At 42.7% G+C, this 21732-nt stretch overlaps 1 protein-coding gene across 1 annotated transcript; it reads left to right on the top strand.

Annotated features, from left to right (window-relative positions):
• Window positions 1-21402, top strand: CBX1 (chromobox 1). Its single transcript, XM_006166109.3, has 5 exons — window positions 1-222; window positions 15673-15849; window positions 16289-16466; window positions 17223-17317; window positions 19912-21402. Exons 2-5 carry the CDS (start codon window positions 15710-15712, stop codon window positions 20054-20056), a joined length of 558 nt encoding a protein of 185 aa, XP_006166171.1. The 5' UTR covers window positions 1-222; window positions 15673-15709; the 3' UTR covers window positions 20057-21402.
• The last annotated feature ends 330 nt before the right edge of the window (window positions 21403-21732 follow it).

Raw genomic sequence — 21732 nt, 5'->3', positions numbered from 1 at the left:
GCGCCTGCGCGGTGCGGGCGGCGGGCAGCGCGTAGTGCGAGGCTCTTTTGTTCCGTAGAGGGGAGGGCCGTTGGCCGGGGCCTGCGGTACGCCGCATCTGTGAGGGGCTCTACCGCGGCCACCGGCTTGTTGTTTACCTGGGCGCCACTCTTGCGATTAGCTCGACTCCACGCTCCAGAAGCGCGGCACCGATTCTTCTCGGGCTTTGGGCGCTGCTCTGAGGTGAAAAGTCCGCTAGAGGCGGCGCGGGGGGAAAGGGGGGAGGCGCGGCGGCGGCAATGGCAGGAGTCGGTGAGGGACCGCGGACTAGCGGCGGAGGCTAGTTGTGTTTGGCGCCCTGCCCCGCCACTTCCCGCGCGAAGCTCTCCGCTCGACGCAGAGGGGTCGGGCGTCCACTGCGTGAAAGATGGAGAGGGCGGGGCGCCTAATCCGGGGCGAGAGAATGAAGCGATTCCGGGTGGGCCGAACACTTGGGGCTCGCTCTTCGGGGCCTGGGCGGGACGAGACAATGCTACCCGGGTTGGGTGGGCAGCTGTGGGTTTGCGTTGCTGAGGAAACACTTCAGGAAATCGGGAAGGGGCAGGCTTGGTTCGTGGATTCGTATGGGGAGGGGGGGCTGACGCTTGTGAACCTCGAGGTTTAGATGTTTGTGACCCGAGGATATTGGAGTCGGCAGGGGCTACCAGGAGAGTCTCGCTAGCAGCACGACGAAGTAACTTCCAGCATGTGGGGTGTGTGTGGGGGGCGGTCCTGGGCAGCCCGTGGTATCCTTTTACGGGAGATCTGTTAAATGAACTGGGGAGGGGCAGGTAAATGCTTGGCCAGGTATAGAGGCGGTGGAGATTTAGGATAAATAGGGCCGAGATATCCCCATAACATTTCTGTAAAGTATGGAAGTAAAAGGGGCAAACAGGCCGCCCTCGATTTCTGATGGATCTTTAAGTTGCAAAGGCTTTAAGAATGATGTGTAAAGAAAGGATTGAACAGACTTTCTTCACTTTCTCAGGTTTCTTCCACTTTAACCATGATTCCTTCGGGGAATTAGTAAAAATCCAAGTGCAGCTCTTGCTTTGATTCAAAATCCATTGCATCGGGACCAGCAGTTGACATAATGGCTATGTCGCTGGACTTCCATGTAGTCGACCGCGGTTCGCGTCCCGGACCCAGTGGCTTAAACTTACGTTGGGCGCGTGTGCGTGCGTGCCCAAGATCCCGAGAGGAGAATGGAGGAGAAGGGATTGTGGCTTGGCCATCACCCCTGGGGGTGATTTGCTTTCTGTCTCTCTGTCTTTCTGGCCAGTGCAGGTGCCCTATAGCAAAAACCTCTCCAAAAAAAAAAATTGCGTAAGTTTTTATCTGGTATTATTATTGGTCTCTCAAAGTGTGGTAGACTGTGAAATTGTGTAGGCAGACTGTGAGTGATGTGGGAAATTGGGACACAAAGGGGAAAAGTAAATATGTGAGATTGTGAGTTAATGGTTTATTTTTCCTTGGGTTCTTGTGGTTTCTTTAGCCAGCCTTTCCTTGCTGGAAAATTTGAATAAAATGAAGCTTTTTCAAAGTTTCCTGTGAGGTTTTATTTATTTATTTTTAATTGATGGGTGTTATATTTTTGGCAGAATTGGTATAACTCAGTTGAGACAGACTTTACAAAAAGGTCGGTTGTACCAGAACCAGTGCCTAGGGGTAAATATCTAGGAATCATAGTAGCACTTTGGAATAGTTATTCCTTTTTTTTAAATGATGTTTTAAAGAATTATTTATTTAACTTTATTCATTCATGTATTTTTAATTTGACCAGAGAGAGACAGAGAGAGAGAAATTGAGAAGGCAAGCCACCAGGTCTGGGACACAAACCCCAGCGCCTTAACAACCACACCACCTGCAGGTCCCTGGAATAGTTACTTTTAAATGGCCAAGGTTTTGAAGTAGATGCTTGGATATCATCCGGAAATTAGTGCCTGTGTGCCTCCCTGGGTACCTCATGGACATTTTTGTGGAAAGTGATAACAATTTTTTGAAAGGCATCTGTATTGGAATTAGTTACTCCTTAATGAAGCTTTAGAGCAGTGAAGGATCTTGTCATTTCCCCTGTCCCTTGTGGCGACATTATTCTTGGAGGGCTGCTATAATCTAAATTGTCTTTTATCGAAAATTTAAATAATGCTAGTGCTTCTAACTTATTTATTGAGGGAGACCAGTAAAGGCACCCTACCTCTTGTTCTGCTTTTTCAAATATAGGATAGCTATAGTTTTCTAACCATACATTCAAAAAAGGGAGCAATCATTGTATCTTGTACCCATTTTAGGGATTAGGATAATATTCCCTTTTTTGTTCACATCATTTTAAAAGAACTAAACCAGGGACCAGCAGTTAGCGTAATGTCTATGTCGCTGGACTCCCATGTAGTCAGTCGACCGTGGTTCGCGCCCCAGATCCAGTGGCTTAAAACTCATGCCGGGCGCGTGTGCGTGCGTGCCCACGATCCCGAGAGGAGAGCAGAGGAGAAGGGATTGCGGCGTGGCCATCCCCCCGGGGGGTGATTTCTCGCTTTCTATCTCTGTGTCTCTCTCTGTCTCTCTCTGTCTGGCGAGTGCGTGTGCCCTATAGCTAAAACCTCTCCAAAAAAAAAAAACTAAACCATTTTTGTCATGATCTTGTAGTTTATCAGCAAAATCTCCCATTTTTATATACTACCTGTGGTGATGTAACAGGTTTTCTGTTAGACTTGGTGATTTCTACTTCATAGGTTATTTTTCTGAAGAGGTTTTGGAGTAAAAGGCTAATGGCTACTTTATGGCTTCCACAAAGAGCACCATACCTATCTATCCAGTGTCTGGCACAGAGTATACCTTTCACATGGTTCATGAATGAATAGGCTTGGAGATCCTTTCTGAGAATTCATGTGTTAGCAGAATTAATTAATGCACATTTATATAGTAGTTTGCCTGTCTTATACATTTGGCAGAATAAAATTTGCCTTTGGCATGCTTTTCTTAGCCTTGGTTTTTAATATACTTATCCTGGTATTAAATACCAAAAGGTATGCAAGTTGCAATTGACTGACCACTTTAAATACCTTGGCCCCAGTTTATGGGTTCCAACAACAAGCTATATAGCTTGTTTTTTTGTTGTTGTTGTTGTTGTTTTTTCATTTTTGCCCAATGGTGAGTACAACCACCAGAGAGAGAAAAGAGAAAAGGAAAGTGAACAAGCAGTCCACATAGGAGACAGTCATACTGCAATCCCTTCTCCCTCTCTCCTTTAGGTCTTTTGGTCATACACGCATGTGCACCTAGTATGCCCCTGGAGCCACCCAGTCCTGGGCTTGAGCCACACAGATGAATGGAACTGCTTTAAGCACCTTGCCACTGGCCAGCCCTGTGTGTGCATGCCAAAGATCCCAAAAGGAGAATGGAGGAGAAGGGATTGTGGCATGGCCATCCCCCTGGGGGGTGATTTCTCTCTTTCTGTCTCTCTGTTTCTGTCTTTCTGGTGAGTGCATGCACCCTATAGCAAAAAAAAAAAAAAAACTCTCAAAAAAAATTATTATTTTGTCATTATCTTTTTCTAAAAGATTTTTTGTTGTAGGGTGCATGTGCTTGCAAGAAGAGACAGACAGAAAGCAAGAAATCACCCCCAGGTGTGGAGGGGGAGCGGCCACACTCCAATCATTCCCTTTCCCCCTATTTTCCTCTCAGGATTTAGGGCGCGCACACACATACCCAGTGTGAGTTTAAAGCCTCCAAGTCCGGGACTTGAACTGCAGTTGACTATGTGGTAGTCCGGCGACATAACCATTATACCATCTGCTGATGTCTTTATCATTATTATTTCTTTTTAATTTGTTACAGGGCACATGTGCTCACTAAAGAGAGAAAAAGTGAGAGAGAGTAAGTGAGAAAGCAAGCCACCAGGTCCAGGACTCAAATCATGGTCAGCCATATGGAAGTCCAGCACCTTAACCACCACGCCACATGCTGACCCTGTTATTTTGTTTTATATATATTGTTTGTTATCTGTGAATGCTTTGGTCTCTCTTTTTTATTCCATTGTGGTCATAATTCTTTTCGATTTAATTAATTTTTTTAAAAGCTATTTTGCCCTAGGGCATGTTTGCCCTTTGGCGAGAGAAAGAGACAGAAAGAGAGGGAAAGTGAGAAATCACTCCTCAGGAGGGATGGCCACACTGCAGTCCCTTCATCTCTATTCTACTCTTGGGATTTGGGGCATGCACACACATGTACCCAAAGTGTTTTTAGGCACCCCTGGGTCTGAAACTCAAGAAACCTCAGAGTAGTCCATATGGGATCTAGTACCTTACGACCATGGCACCTGCTGACTCCTTAATTTTATTTTTAATTGACAATGATAATACGTATTTGTGGGGCACAACTAGTGTTTTGATGCATGTTTCCTTTGTTTTCCTGATAAGTGTTTCCAATATGATCATAATCCTGGTCTAACTTTCTATAATCATTTATTACATCTTAAATCAAACTTTTTTAAAAAGGATTATTTTATTTAGCTTTATTTATTTATTTATTTCAATTTGACCAGAGAGGGACAGAGAAAAAGTGAGAAAGCAAGCTGCCAGGTCCGGGACTTTAGCTGCAGTCAGCCATGTGGAAGTTCAGTGCCCTTAACCTGCCGGCCTTAAAGTAAACTTTGAAAGAGTTACTTGAAGCATCACTGTGTCCTGCTAATCTTGGTAGGCCCTGTGGCCTCTCAGCCTAAAGCCATATCCATCTGTGTCAGCGTATTGGATGGGAGTTAGTTACGTTTCTGAGCATATCTCAGATAAAATTCAAAGCATATGCCGGTAGTCTAGCCTTATGTCCTCCGAATACAAGAGCAGGACTTCCTTTAAAAATAAAGACTCCTGCTTGCTGGGTAATGTGGCATAAGTTTGTGTTTTCTCATCAGTCAAGTCTTCAGTCTGGAATGCATTTGGTTCATAGACAGCCACAGTTAACACATAGATTAAAAGCAGTTTAGAAATATGACTGTCAGGACCAGCAGTTAGCGTAATGGCTATGTCGCTGGACTCCCATGTAGTTAACCGCGATTCGCGTCCCAAACCCGGTGGCTTAAAACTCATGCCAGGCGCATGTGCGTGCATGCCCAAGATCCCGAGAGAAGAATAGAAGAGAAGGGATTGAGGCATGGCCATCCCCCCTGGGGGTTGATTTCTCACTTTCTGTCTCTCTGTTTCTGTCTTTCTGGTGAGTGCATGCACCCTATAGCAAAAAAAAAAAAAAGAATTATTTTGTCATTATTATCTTTTTCTAAAAGATTTTTTGCTGTAGGGTGCATGTGCTTGCAAGAAGAGACAGACAGAAAGAAAGAAATCACCCCCAGGTGTGGAGGGGGAGCGGCCACACTCCAATCATTCCCTTCCCCCTATTTTCCTCTCAGGAAATGGGGGGTGATTTCTCGCTTTCTGCCTCTCTGTCTTTCTGGTGAGTGCACGCACCCTGTAGCAAAAACCTCTCCAAAAAAAAAAAAGAATGATAGTTGGTCCTGGACAGGAGCACACTTCTATCTACTTGTATTTATTTATTTTGTGAGATATTTTGCTATAGGGCACGTGCGTTCTCTGGAGAGACAGAGATACAGAAAGCGAGAAATCATTCCCCAGGGTGAGTGGTCACACTGTAGTCCCTTCTCCATTTCCCTCTTGGGATTTTGGGCACATGCACCCAGCCTGAGTTTTAAGTTGCTGGGTCTGGGACTCTAACCGCAGTTAACCATGTGGGAGTCTAGCAACATAACCATTATGCCACCTGCTGGTCCCAGAAGCACACTTCTTAATAGGTGAATAAAGCCACTAATGGAGGAAATGTGTAGGATGTGTTTTTCAGGACCCCAGGGCCAGAATTTGAACCTTGAGGTGAGCCATGTTAGGGACCTGGCTCCCTTAATCACTCCCCCCCACCCCCGTCCATTTTAAAGAATTACTTATTTATTTAGAGAGAGACAGATATATATATATAGAGAGAGAGAATTAAAGAATTATTTATAGAAAGCAAGCTACCAGATCTGGTACTTGAACTGTGGTTAGCCACAAGGGAATCCAGTGCCTTAACCACCATGCCACCTGCTGGCCCCAAAGATTTTTTTGCCATAGGGCACTTGTGCTTACCATAGAGAGAGAGGGAAAATGAGAAATCACCCATGGAGGGGGGATGGCTGTACCAAATTCCTTTCTCCATTCTCTTGGAACTCTGGGCATGCATGCACATATGTGTTCCCGGCATGTTTTTCAAGATGCTGGGTCTGGTACTTGAGCTGTGGAGTCTGCCAAGGGAGATCCAGGGCCTTAACCACCATACCACCTACTGACCCGTTATTTTTCTTTTTCTTTTTTAAAAGCTTATTTCATAAGAGAGATAAAGGCAGGTACCCTCAAAAGGATCTCATGCCAGGACCAGCAATTGGCATAATGGCTATGTCTCTGGACTTCCATGTAGTTGACCACGGTTCAAGTCCCGGACCTGGTGGCTTAAACTCGCGCCAGGTATGGGTGCATGCATGCCCAGGATCCCGAGAGGAGAATGGAGGAGAGGGGATTGCAGTGTGGCCTTCCCTCCTGGGAGGTGATTTCTCACTTTCTGTCTCTCTGTCTCTGTCTTTCTGGCAAGCGCACACACCCTATAGCAAAAACCTAAATAAATAATAATAATAATATTAAAAGGATCTCAGGCCCAGTTTTCTCTTCAGCCTTCCCAGCCAACCAGGATCATGGGCATACTCTCACCCACACTTGAAATGTACAGGTAGACTTGGGCCTGGGAACCAAACCATGATCTTCCATACGGCTCCACTATGGCAGAGTGGTACATAACTGAGGAGGATACTTTGCAGAAAAACATTTAGCCTATCACTTTACTATTCAGCCATCTCTAGTTCAAACTGGTTTAAACAGACCACATTGCTTTTGTTCACAGCAGTTACTTAGGCCAATTTACCCTCCTCCAGTCCACCTTTTCAAATGCTTGTAGAGCCTGGCTTTTATCCCAACTTTTCAAAACCTTCACTAATCACCCTAGCTAGTTCTTTCTCCAGTCTCTTATAGTGCTTTTGTGGCTACTTATTGTTGCTTATGCTTCTTTTATTACATATTCTTGTCATTTTGAACTCCAACTTATGCTCACATTATTTACATTTGTGTACAGTTTTTTAAAAATAATTGTTTATTTTTATTTCTTCTTATATTTTAATTTAACCAGAGAGAGAGAGAAAGCAAGCCACCAGGTCCGGGACCTGAACTATGGTCAGCCATGTTGGAGTCTAACACAACCACCAAGCCACCTGCCAACCCCTTTTGGATAGTTTTTGTCTTTCACTTCTGGGTCTGTGTTGTACCATTCTTGGTAATTTTTCTTTCTTTCAGTAAGCCTTAATTTCCCCATTTGTGAAATATGTTTATGTGTATTGTGAGGATTGAATTAAGGGTCTTTATGTGCATTATTTTTTCATTATTTTGTTATTATCTTCAAGGGCTTCTCAAATGCCTATACTTCTGGGAGCATAATGGTGACATTACTGGATTCCCATGTAGTGGACCATGGTCTAAGTCCTGGACCTGGTGACTTAAACTCACATTGGGCACATGCAAATGCATGCCCAAAATCCTGAGAGAAGGGATTGTGGCATGGTCATTCCTCCCCGCCGGGGTTGGGGGGTGATTTCTCTCTTTCTTTCTCTCTGGCAAGCACATGCACCCTATAGCAAAAGTCTCTTTTTAAAAAGAAAAAAAGCCTACATTTCTTTTGTGTCTACATATCCTACCAACATCACATGGTTCCATTTTCCTGGGTTTGTGGGGTGGTTCCTTCAATGTGCTAGACCTTTCAGTTTAACTGGAGCAAGTTGTTCACCCTATGTTCCACCCAGGCTTCTAGTAAATGCTTATTGATTTTTTTAAATTTACATTTTGTAATTTATTTTTTAATACATACTATTAAAAGGTAATACGACGATAGTTATAAGCTTTTATAGCCATTAATTGACTAGGTCTTAAAACCTGTACTAAAGGCAAAAGTGATGAAGGAAAACATGAATAGGAAAAAGAGCTAGGTGGAAGAATGAATGAAATAGAGATATGCACAGTAATTAGCACCTCACTCTTGACTGCCAAAGGACTGCTACTTCTTTACTTAAGCTCTTTTTTAAAATGAATTAATTTTATAAATTGTTATTTTATTTCATTTTTTTTGAAGTTGACCAGAGAGAGAACAGAGAGAAGGAAAGTGAGAGAGCAAGCTGCCAAATTCAGGACTCAAACTGTGATTAGCCATGTGGGAATCTAGCTGCCTTAACTGCCACGCTACCGACCAGCCACACAAGCTCTTTTTATCTGGCCACGTTTCTTTTCATCGGATAAAGCAAGCTTGTTTTCACTTTAGAACTTTTAAACCAGCCATTTCCTAAATTTGGATTGCTTTTCTGATTTTTGATGAGCTGTCTCCATGTCATTTCAATCTCTGCTTAAATAAAGATACTTTAAAAAAAAATTATTTGCATGTGCTCACCAGAAAGAGAAGAAAAGGAGAGGAATAGTGTACCTTTCCAATGGGATGTCATCATACCACAGTGTCTTCTCCGTTTCTCTATTCTATTGGGATTTGGGGTGCACACACATGTACCCAGTGTGTTTTCCAAGCCACCAGGGCCAGAATGTAAACCATGTTAATAGTTGGCCATGTGGGATATGACTCCCTTAACAAGAAGAATATGAGTCTACCGGGACCAGCATTTAGCGTAATGGCTATGTCGCTGAACTCCCATGTAGCCAACCGCGGTTCGAGTCTCAGACCTGGTGGCTTAAAACTCACACCGGGCGTGTGTGTGTGCATGCCCAAAATCCCAAGAGGAGAACGGAGGAGAAGTGATTGCAGCATGGCCATCCCCCCTGGGGGGGATTTCTCGCTTTCTATCTCTCTGTCTGTCTGGCGAGCACACACGCCCTATAGCCAAAAAAAAAAAAGATTATGAGTCTACCTCTAAAGATTTTTTTTTGTAATGTTTATCACTAATATTGAGTCATCAGAAGTCATGTATTTTTGCATAGAAAAAACATAGAAAAAAAATATTATCATGACCTTTTCAACAACCCAATATTTTATCATCTGTGCTGTACTTTGCACATACAAACACTTACTAATGTTTGCTCACTTGTCCACACTAGAATATAAAGTATACAAGACCAGAGATTTTTGTCTGTTTTGCTCATCCCATATTTTCTGCACCTTGCACATGGCAGATACCTATTAGATAATTGGCAAATGAAGGCCCAGCCACTGTGGTGCAGGGGTAACAACATAGTGCTCTACAGAGCTGAAGGCTAGATGGCCAGCTGCAGGTTTGGGTCACTGGATTGACCTGAAATCATGTACAAGCGCCAGGAGCCCAGGATCCTAAAAAGCGAGAGTGCCAGGGAAGGGGGATCACAATGCAGCGAGACCCTATTGAGACTGCTCACTCATGCATGCACTCTCTCTCCCCATGTGTTTCACACATATATATTCTTTGTCATAGACAAAAGAGAATTTTTAATGAATGAATATTCTAGAAGTATGTTCATATGAAGAGCTAACCTAGTCATGGTTCAGAGAAGGCCTCCTAAGGAAGTGTAATTTAAGCTAAGGAAATTGATTAAGTGAAGGACAAAGGGCAAGGTAATTGTGATTGATAGTATGGTACAAGGGTCCTCAAATCAGATGCCCCTAAATAATAATATGAAGAAATATTAATTTTTAAATCAATGGCTAGTGTTGAGAATTAATTGGATTAGGAGTTATTTAGGCAAGAGATGATGGTAACTTGGACTAGGGTGTTAGCACTGGGACTAGGAAAGCATATTAATTGGAAGATATTTAAGATATAAAATCATGGATCAGACAGTGATGCAATGGTAATACAACTAGACCCACATGGGAAGAGTCCTGGGTTTGTGTCCTGGGAACTCTGAGTACTTGGGGTTTGCACCTGCTTTCGGCTGGTGAGAATGAAGGTAGATAGTGGTATGAAGACACTGTTGGGAAGGGTATAAAATCAACAGGATTTAATGAGATTGGACATGTAGGATGAAGAATCAAGTATTCTCCCGTATTTTTGTCTTGAATGTAATAAATGCTGTATGAGTTCCTAGACCATTGTGGATTTAACTATGTGATTATCAGGAGAAAAAGATGTATTTACATAAAAGTTGAGCACAAAATGACAATTTCTTTTTTTATTATTTATTTAGTTTTATTTTTACAAGAATTATTTTATGTAACTTTATTATTTATTTATTTACTTATTTTAATTTAACCAGAGCGGGACAGAGAGAGAAAGTGAGAAATCAAGCCTCCAGGTCCGGGACTTGAACTGCTGTTGGACATAGAATCCAGCACCCTAATCACTATGCCACCTGCTAGTCCCCAAAATCACAATTTCTAAAATGTGTTATAAAACTTTACTTGTAGGAATCTTCAGATTTTATCTTTGTACTTACATAGGTCTTCAGAAACTTTAAAATTTTGGAGGCAGACCCACAGCCTAGTGTTTTAAGGGAACTGGATCCCACATGGCTGACCAAGATTTGAGTTCTGGCCCCAGTGGCTTGAGAAATATGCCAGGTGCCAGCATCCCAGCAAGATGCAGGAAGGGAGAAGAGGGGATTTCTGTGTGGCCCTCCTCTGGCAAATTTTTTTAAAAGGTGGTTTTGTTTTCAAGCGTATCAGTTATTTTATTTGTGCCCCATCCTTGTTCTAAATTTTATGGAGAAAGTCGATGATTCACCTGCTTTCAAGCTAACTATGAGTATTGATTTATGTTTGTAGTAATGTATGTAATTTTACTTGAGGAACATCGTTTCTGCTGGTCCTCTTATCACAGTGTTTTTATCCACAACTGTGCATCAAAATCACTTATGGGGCTTTATTTTATATTGTCAGAGGGCATGTGCACTTACCAGAGAGAGAGAAAGCACCTCTTAATGAGGTGTTGTCATACTGCAATCCTTTTTCCTCCATTCCTCCTTCCCATCAAAATTTTGGGTGCATGTACACACACCTGATGTATATCTCAAGCCACTAGGCTGGGAGGCAAATTGTAGTTGGGATCCAACTCCCTAAACTGCTGTGCCACAGGGCTGGCCCGCTTACAGAGCTTTTAAAGATATAGATGCTGGAACCAGCAGATGGCATGGTGGTTAAGGCACTGGATTTCCACATGGCTAACCACAGTTGAAGTTCCAGACCTGGTACCTTGAAAATCATGCTGTGTGCATGCCCAAAATCTCAAAAGGAGAATGGAGAAGGGATTGTGGGGTGACCACCACCCTGGGGAGTGATTTCCTACTTTTCCTTCCCTCTCTCCAGCAAAAAAAAAACTTAAAAAAATGAGAAAATAAAAATTAAAATTATGTAGATGCCATGGTCAAAGCAAGATTCTTTACAATTGGAAATAACCCATATTTTCTTTTTTTTTTTTTTTTTGGCGAGGTTTTTGTTATAGGGCGTGTGCACTCGCCAGACAGACTGAGAGAGACATAGAGACAGAAAGCGAGAAATCACCCCCCCAGGGGGATGGCCACGCAGCAATCCCTTCTCCTCCATTCTCCTCTCGGGATCTTGGGCATGCACGTACACGCACCCAGCGTGAGTTTTAAGCCACCAGGTCTGGGACGCAAACCGCGGTCGACTACGTGGGAGTCCAGCAACATAGCCATTACGCTAACTGCTGGTTCCCATAACCCATATTTTCATTACTAGGTGAATGAAGTGTGGTTACTCTGCACCTGTTCAGAATGAAGATCTTGAGGCCAGTCCGTAGTGCAGAGGTTAGGCCCAGTGCACAGGAAGCTAGATCCCACTTGGCCAGCTGTATTTCAAATCCCAACCCTGGCAGCTTGAAAAATATGCCAAGCATGTGAGCATGCATGTTCACAATCTGAACAAATGAAGAAAAGGGGATTGTGGCATGACCACACTTGACTGGGAATGCTTTCTCTCTCATTGTCTCTGGCAGGCACGCATACTCTGGCAATTAAAAGAAAAACAAAGTGAAGCTCTTCATAGAACAGGTCAAAGATATATTGCATTGCATAAAAAGGTTGTAGATAAGTTTTCAAATGTATGTATCTGTGTTTATAGAACAAAATCATGTTGTGATAGGTTTAGACCAGGAGACTGATTTTCTACATTATATATTGTAAATGAAAGTAATATATGTATTACAGTTAGGAAAAAGTGAAAATATTTTTGAAAATATATCACTTTACTGGATTAGCTCCATGGTGCAGTGATAGTATACTACTCACATGGTGACTGGTTCAAATCCCCACCTCATCAGCCTGAAACATGCCCTGCATTTGTAAGGCCCAGGATTCATTGGGCCAGAAGATTGGAGGAAGGGGACCATGACATGACCAGATCCTATGGAGGGTGCTTCTTAGTTTCTTTCACTCTCTCACTCTCGTGTGTGTATGTGCTTTACCATAAGATAAAAAAAATCCTTTGGGACCAGCAAATGTCCTAGTGATTATGTCGTTGGACTCTCACATGGCCGACTACAGTTTGGGTCCCAGACCCTGGTGGCTTGAAAACTGACCAGATGTTTGTGTGCATGTGCGCCCAAGATCCCAGGAGGAAAATGGATTGTGGTGTGGCCATTCTCCCGAGGGATGATTTCTCACATTCCTTCTCACTAGTTCTGTTTCTCTCTCCCTGGTGAGCACATGTCACCTTAGGCAAAAACCTTTAAAGAAAATGAAAAAAAAAGGAAAAAATACTTTAAAAAACAGTATCATGGAAGCTCATTGTGGTGGCTCTTCATAATTAACATTTGTGGTGGCAGCCAGGAGCCATGCCCACACTGCTACACAGATCATTCTCATAACCATTCACAGTACAAGCACAGTACAAGCTGTTTGAAAGCAAAACATCTCATCTTGGGTCTGATGTTTTACTGCCTTCTACCTTCAGTTGTTCAGGCTTTCTATCTTCTATCTCCTAGGTACAGAAGTGGAGGGTTGGCAAGGAGAATTGCAAGTGTTCTTTTTTCTCTACACTATTCCTGGATCCATTGGGACACTATACACATTTGGACTTACTTAAATTGGCATTTTTCCAGTAGATTTTTTTCTCTAGCCTACTTGCCAGATATTTAACTAAAAATTCTACACTGTCTAGCAGATGTCAATTTTTAAGTATGCAAAAGACTTCTAGGACTTTAAAACTCAAAACTTTGGGTCCCAGCAGTAGTGTGGTAGTTAAGGCACTGGAATCCCACATGGCCAAGAGGTTCAAGTCCTGGACCTGGTGGCTTGTTTTCTCACTATCCCTCTGTCTCTCTCTGGTTTTCCTTCTGCTAACAACTTAAAAAATAATAACGGGGACCTGCAGGTAGTTTGCGTCCTCATTATCTCTCTTTCACTCTGTCCCTGTCTGGTCAAATTTAAATAAATAAATAAAGTTAAAATAATTATTTTAAAAATATATGATAATAGGGGCTGGCTTGTAATACGACAGTCAGAATTTTTTTTTTTTTTTTTTTGTGGGGGTTTTTTTCCTTGGGGGGGGCGCTACTTCGCTATAGGGTGCGTGCACTCGCCAGACAAACACAGAGAGACAGAAATCACCCCCCAGGGGGGATGGCCACGCCACAATCCCTTCTCCTCCCTTCTCTCGGGATCCTGGGCACGCACGCACACGCGCCCAGCGTGAGTTTTAAGCCACCGGGTCCAGGACGCGAACCACGGTCAACTACGTGGGAGTCCAGCGACATAGCCATTATGCTAACTGCTGGTTCCCGGCAGTCAGAACTTTGAAAGCCTGAAAGCATCTCCCTCCAGCAAGAAGCACAGTCCTAAAATCAGAGGCACAGGGAAGCTAGCCAAGAATCAGCCAAGGATTATATTCAATCCACTTATTAGTCTCTTCAATAACAGAAGGAAAGGAATACTCATCTAGTGCCCTCTCTAAAGACAGGAGGCAACAAAGTTTTGGGAAAGGAAGAAGGCACTCCTGCAGCAGTATGCAAATAGAGATAGTTGATAAGTCAGCATCGTTCATAGGTACAGTCAGGGAGTATCTTTGAGGATGTAAATGAAAAACCTGTAGATGGTGTGATAGATTTCATAATAATGATTCTGATATTTATGAAAGATTTATTACATCTCATATAGTCCACAGATGGACCTTTCTAAAATGCATTCCACCTATACATGCCAGTTTACAAATTTTAGAAGAGTTTCTGCTTCTAAGATTTGTTCTCAAGGATGCTAGGAATAACCAGTTTAACCCCAAATTAGTATTACCTTAAACTCAAGCAGAGTAATAACTCTTCTTCCTTATCTTGGATTATCTGCCATTTTCTTGATTCTTTGTATGCCATTCTGGACAACTACAGTCCATCAATTTTTGAATTTTTGGCCAGTTCTGTTAACCAATTTTGTTTTATTGGTATCTTGCATCGCCATCTACTGACACAAGTGGTAATCATAAGGCTTTAAGCCTACCAGATGTTTGAGTTGAAAAGACTAAAGATTTATAGAGGACTATAATACTAACAGTGGAAGGACCTGTAGATATTACCCAACAAGGGAACTTTACAAAGGAGGGTATTTAGCAGTGCAGAATGGGTTATATTATATATATCTTCATGTACAAAAAATGTTAAGCTAGATGTATAATAGAACAAGCTGTTTCTCACAGTAAAAATTCAAGTTCCGGTGTGAGTTTAAGCCACTGGGTCCAGGACTCGAACTGCAGTCGACTACATGGGAATCCAGCGACATAGCCATTATGCTAAGTGCTGGTCCCTATTTTTGGGGGTTTTTTTTATGCCATAGGATGCATGCCCTCTCCAGAGAGAGACAGACAGGGAAAGTGAGAGATCAACCCCCTGGTGGCTGGACATACTGCAGTTCCTTCTTTCAGGATTTTGGACACATACACACGTAACACCCAGCATGATTTTTAGGCCACCAGGTCTGAGGAACCTTGGTCGGAATCTAGTGTCTTAACCACTACGCCACCAGATAGCCCTATGCATGCATTTTTAAAAAGAAGAATAGTTTCCTGGGACCAGGAGATGGTGTAATGGTTACGTCAAGGAACTCCCAGGTAGTCTACCGTAGTTTGAGTCCCGGACCCAGTGGTTTAAAACTCATGTTGGGTGTGTGTGCGTGTGCGTGCATGCCCAAGAACCCAAGGGGAGAATGGGGGAGGAGGATCGCAGTGTGGCCATCCCCCTGGGGGGGGGTGATTTCTCGCTTTCTGTCTCTTTGTGTCTCTCTTGAGAGCACATGCATCCTATAGCAAAAATTTCTCTTAAAAAAAAAAAAAAAAGGAGGAGAATGCTTTTATTTCAGATTACTATAGTATTTTAGGGATCATGCTAAGTAGTAAAAGGAGTATTGGGGAGACTTTTTAAATTAAAAAGAATGGGAATGAGAGTTTTAAATGGATATTCAAAAAATAAATGTTTCACTTTGAGATTAGTTATTATACGTCATTAAACTTTCCTGTATATTGAAGATGAATAGGCAAAACATTTATTATAGGCAGCCTGCAGTACTGAAGTGATCTATGCTGTCCATCATCTCACCATTCAGATAGCCATCTAGCCAACAAGAGTATACACTAAGACCCTTTGTATTTTCTTTATCATTTTAGCAGCGTCACCCTTTATACCAGAAAGCTGGCGGGCACTATGGGGAAAAAACAAAACAAGAAGAAAGTGGAGGAGGTGCTAGAAGAGGAGGAAGAGGAATACGTGGTGGAAAAAGTTCTCGACCGTCGAGTGGTAAAGGGCAAAGTGGAGTACCTCCTCAAGTGGAAGGGCTTCTCAGAGTAAGTTTCATTGACACAGTCAGTTCAGTGAGCAGCTGTTCATCAGGAGCCTGGTGCTAGGCAAGGCTCCAGTGAGGTGATGGGTACAGTGTGACTCAGTCCTGGTCTTCATGGCTGATAGTCTAATTAGCCATGTAACCTATATGTACAAAGTACTATAATGCAAAACTAATTTCTGAGGTGTCATGCAGTATGTGACTATAGCCAATCTAAATTTGAAAAGTAATTTTCTTTTGAAGGGGGTAAGTTGATAAGCTTTCAGTTTGTACTGAAAAGCTTCACCCACATCCCAGAAATTTCAGCTTTCCCAAGTCTTTGGTCTTGGACAAAAATCTCCTCTTTTCTAAGGACTCCAGCTCTTGTCCTCCTGTGCTTTTCCTCGGTGTGAGTGTGCTGACTTTGAGTGGGAAGGGTGACTCACTGCACCCTCTTCTTTCAGTGAAGACAACACGTGGGAACCAGAGGAGAACCTGGATTGCCCGGATCTCATTGCTGAGTTTCTGCAGTCACAGAAAACAGCACATGAGACAGATAAGACAGAGGGAGGCAAGCGCAAAGCTGATTCTGATTCTGAAGATAAGGGAGAGGAAAGTAAACCAAAGAAGAAGAAAGAGGAGGTAAGGCTAGACATAAGAATTTTCACTAGCCCAGATCTCACCAGCCATCTCTTCAGTCCTTCTGAAATCTTAGTAGGCTAGTGTTTTTGATGTTTGGGGGCTTACACTCATGGAGCTAAGAATCTCTTTATTGGCAGTGTGGGAATAATAAATGTAACAGTTATTGGTGACTGGTTTAAAGGCCAGTGAATTCATTCCTGTAAATAGATGGCTTTTAATGTTTAATCACTGAGAGCTTGAGGTGGCTAATTTGATTTATTCAACATAATAAAGTTGTCTTCTAAGGGTGAAGTTTATACCCCCAAAAATTTAAAGCCCAGCAGCTGGTGTAGTGGTTGAGGTGCTGGACTCCCATGTGGTTGACCACAGTTCACGTCCCAGACCTGGCGGCTTGAAACTCAACCCAGGCACATGTGCATTGTACTCAAAATCCTGAGAGGAGAATTGAGGAGAAAGGATTGCGATGTGGCCATCCCCCCTGGGGGGTGATTTCTCGCTTTCTGTCTCTCTGGCGAATACACGCACCTTATGGCAAAAGTCTCTTAAAATTAAAAAAAAAAAAAAATACTTTGCTTGGGGCTTATGTCCTTTTTCATATGTGGAAATACATGAAGCATTTCAGACCTTGATGGGATAGTCACTCCAAAGGACTTTGTTCTGTTACTTATGATTACATTAATCAGATACATAGGAGTAGTCCAGTCTGGATAACAGTCCCATATAGATAAAATTGTTCCACCCATCTGGTTTTCACAGTCAGAAAAGCCACGAGGCTTTGCCCGGGGTTTGGAGCCAGAGCGGATTATTGGAGCTACAGACTCCAGTGGAGAGCTCATGTTCCTCATGAAATGGTGAGTCTGCCGGTGGCTCTGTGTGCTTGTGTTTTCTTCTTCCCGTCTGTTCCATGCCAAAGGAAAAAAGCTGGACCTTCGAAATTCCAGTCGCCCAGGTGTGAAATCTTTAAGATGGCATAGTTCTCCGATAGTGACCCTCGGCCTGACTGCCAGCCTGGATTCATGAGTTACAGGTAGGGCCTTAGGATCGCAGATCTTTGCCCATTTTATTTTAGGAGGTGGGAGAAAACTCTAGAGTGGGGAAAAGTGTGGGAGGAATCACATTTCATTTTCTGTAAATAAAAGGGAAAATATTTAAATGTGATTAGACTACCCTCCCGTTCTACCACCTCCTTAATAAAGATCGGGCTGGCCCCCAGGATCAATCTGTTAACTTCTCAGGGTGAGGAAAGAATTAGTGGCTCATCCTCGTTCCTTGATTTTTAGATCCTTCCTATTTACGCAGATTGTGCAGTTCCAGGTTCAGCCGGCAGGGGTCAGCAAGGCTCCTTTATGTTACGGAGCACATAGCACAAGCCTACTTTTCTCCATTACAAGTATAAATACCAGTGATAGTAATAATCCTTAAAAAATTAAGATAGTTATCATGAGAATCTTAAGAACTGTAACTAAAAATTCTCTATAATTTCCCTACTGTATCCAAAAGGAAGCCTTTCTTCCCTTTTCCTCGCTCATTAAAAGTGCTCGTAACTTTTTCCCCCCAAAGAGGATCTTAATCATTGCCTTCTAATCATAAAATTAGGACAGAATAATTCTAAGCCATTTCCAATAAAGGCAGCATTCTAGGGGCTTTGTCCTTTTGACAGTTTAGAATCTTCTCTGAAACTCATTATCTGTGTTAATCTTCCTTTAGTTGATCTGATGCTAGCCTAAGGGAGAAAAGTTCATTTTTAAGATGCTGCTTATCAGGGGAGAATTAATAACCAGGATTTACTTAGACCATCTGGAAGACACTCTGTCTGCATCCGACCAGTGTGAGTTCCAGTACTATCTCCCTATTGCTTAGGATGGCACTCCTTTGTTTGGCTCACTGTTGGGTCTGTAAGTTAAGATTGAATATTAATTGTAAAACCAGCTTTTTTTTTTTTCTGGAGAGGTTTTTTGCCATAGGGCGCGTGTGCTCGCCAAACAGACAGACAGAGACAGAGAGACAGAAAGCGAGAAATCACCCCCCCGGGGGGATGGCCATGCTGCATTCCCTTCTCCATTCTCCTCTCCGGATCTTGGGCAAGCACGCACACGCGCCCAGCGTGAGTTTTAAGCCACCGGGTCTGGGACTAGAGCCGCGGTCGACTACGTGGGAGTCCAGCGACATAGCCATTACACTAACTGCTGGTCCCAAACCAGCTTCATTTTTAAGTTACTTTCCTGGAGAGTGGAACTATTATTCATTTCCGAAAATAACAGTTATTTCTAATGCATTGAAATGACTGAATTTACTTCACAAAGTGTTATTTACTTGTCAGTAATGGGCAGCCTACTTCAGATTCCCAGGCCGTTATATCACATTTTCCTCCCATTCTCTTGGGTCTGTTGCACAGAAATACACCTTATCAGCTTACTCTTCTACGGTTCAGTGGGGCTATGTGGTTCTGGTTTCCTGTTAAGGCTCTGAAGCTTGTAGGTGGTACTTTGTCAGAGATCCCATCAAATATATATTAGCTACCCTTTGTTGCTGCTTTTCATCTAGGATACTCTCAAAGGCCATAAAATGAGTTCCTAATTCCTAATTCCCATATAATGTATGTGATTTTCAAACTTAACATTCAGAAAAATAAATAACCCCCTCATTTTCTACCTCCAAATGTTGAACACCATTTCAATATACCTGGAAGTTTGTGAGTATAGCATTTGATAACATTCAAGAGTATAATTATAAATAAGCAAGAAAGTACCTATACTGGTTCTGGCCACTGTCAGATTGGTATTAAATCCTGTCAGCAAAGCCAAGATCTGTGGACTCTTACCAGCTGGGATATGGCTTTTAGAAAAAGAACATGGTAGCAGGGCTTCTTCCCTCAGAGAATCCAGAGAGTCCTGCCTTTTGGGGACTTTTCCAGAGGTTCAGATGTGATAGGTTGAGTCACATGACTTAGCTTTTGACAAAGATACAGAGGAGATTTTCTTTTTTCTTTTGTGTGTGTGTGTCTTTCAAGAGAGATTTTTGCTATAGGGCGCGTGCACTCACTGGAAAGACAGACAGAAAGCGAGAAATCGCCCTCCCCACCCCCGGGCAGGGGGATGGCTACACAGCAGTCCTTCCTCCATTCCCCTCGCAGGATCTTGGGCATACATATACACTCTGGCATGAGTTTAAGCTGCTGGGTCCAGGACTAGAACTGTGTTCGACTGTGGGAGTCCAGCAACGTAACTGTTAAGCTATCTACTGGTCCCCAGGGGGGATTTTTCAATAGGAAAGTATCTCTGAGGGTATCACTTGACTAAAAGCTGCCAATTAATGCTCCTTGGTCCACATTTTTTGCCCCTCTCTGGCCTCCTTTTCTGGAATTGATACTTTAAGGCCCCCTGGGTAATCCAAGTTAGACCACCACCGCCTAGTTTCAAGTGTCTCTGTGTGCTTTGTTCTGCAGGAAAAACTCTGATGAGTCTCAGCGGGTCCCGGCCAAGGAAGCCAATGTCAAGTGCCCACAGGTTGTCATATCCTTCTATGAGGAAAGGCTGACGTGGCATTCCTACCCCTCGGAGGATGATGACAAAAAAGATGACAAGAATTAAGTCTCCTGAGTACCAGCCCCTGTCTCTTCTGACTGTGGGTTTCATATGGGGAGGGAAGGAGTTCTACTTGTCTTGACACCATAGAGGTGGCTTGAGAAGATGTCCTTTGAAGAGCCAGTATAGTTTCTGTGCCCTGCAGCAGCCCAAGTGCTTTACAGCCCTTCTACGCTGTATAGTTTGCACACCCATCCCAGTGGAGGGGAAGGGGATAAGTGTTTCAAGGCAACCCATTCTGCACTTTGCTGAGAAAAGCAAAGGGCCTTCTATGAAGGACAAAACTTGCAGAATTGGGTGTGTGGGAGAGCAAAAAGATACTGTAGATCTTCAAAGAGCATCTCCACAACCCACAGCCTTCTTCCCAATAGTGTTAACTCTGCATTTTTACAGCGTAGCATGTGTGTAGTTTTTGGCTATTTACTGGTTTATTATTTGGGAGTGGGAGGGATGGGGTGGAAGGGAGTTGAGTAGGATCATTTTGGTTAAAATTTGGGGCCTGATTGGGAAAATGGTGAAACAGTGGAAAGAACAACTAATGATTCGTTCTATGTCCAGAATATTTTACCTTTTCAAAAAATGTCATTGGCACCCTAAACAAGGACTATGAGAGACTGCTTTAAAAGCTGTGAATGCCTGAAACCTATAAGCCAGTGTGTTCCCTGCCTAAGTTTAATGCTGTTCCCCACAAAAGACTAAGCCAGTTCATAAGTTACCAAAGCTACAGTTCAGGAGATGGAATCTGACTGAGGAGGGAAAGTCTTTTATTAGAGAGTATACACAGGCAGATCATTCTGTCTTTGAGGTGCTAATTCCAGACAAGAAGACCCTTTCTAGTCCGGTTAAGAAGTTATATAAGGTTGTCCATCCAAGCCACTGGCTGAGGGATTGGGGGAGGGGCCTGGAGTAGTGTAGAAGATGAAAGTAGGGAGGACAGGGGCCCATGCTCTGAGGTGGACAATTCTTGAAGCCTCTGTTTTTTGAACTTCGAACTCTGAAACCATTGGTGGACGGGTTCAGTCACCGACAGCACAAATTTCATTGAATTAATTCAAGGGTTAAATGATTTCAAAAGCCCTGGTTTCAGGAGAAGATTAAACTTTCATACTGGGGCAGTGGTTCACTTTAAAACACAAAACAAACAAAAATCCTAAGAATTAACTGATAACTGAAATGCTCTGTCTTGAATCATGAGATCCATCCAGTTCTTGACAGCATCTAGACCTATATCTTGAGCTACATTGTTAAATCTTTTTAAGCATGTGTTAGGTTTCTGTGAAAACTTTGTTTAAATGTAAACTTCATACCATACTTGTCAGTTTTTGTCTTAATAAAACTCTAGATTTATAATCCCCGATTTCTGTTTTAATTAAATCTTACCAGAAACCCTTCAGGATCACCCCGTTAGAAACAACTTCCAGATTAGATTTTATTTCCTGAACATTGTAGGCTTGAAAATCTGGTGCCTGACCTGAATCTTTAAGTGGTCTCACCATATTAATTGCACCTAACTAGGGCTATATAGCTTAACTGCAGTCATCAAATAGGTATTTCTAATGCCTTTTTTTTTTTTTTTTTTGAAATTTTTTTTTTTTTTTTTTTTTTTTTTTTTGTGGAGAGGGTTTTTTTTTTTTGTGGAGAGGGTACGTGTGCTCGCCAGAAAGACAAGAGACAGGCAGACA

This window comes from Tupaia chinensis, unplaced genomic scaffold (genome assembly GCF_000334495.1).
Source record: "Tupaia chinensis unplaced genomic scaffold, TupChi_1.0 Scaffold144171_1, whole genome shotgun sequence".
Taxonomy (NCBI): Eukaryota; Metazoa; Chordata; class Mammalia; order Scandentia; family Tupaiidae; genus Tupaia; species Tupaia belangeri.
This window is presented reverse-complemented; position numbering and strand designations above follow the sequence as displayed.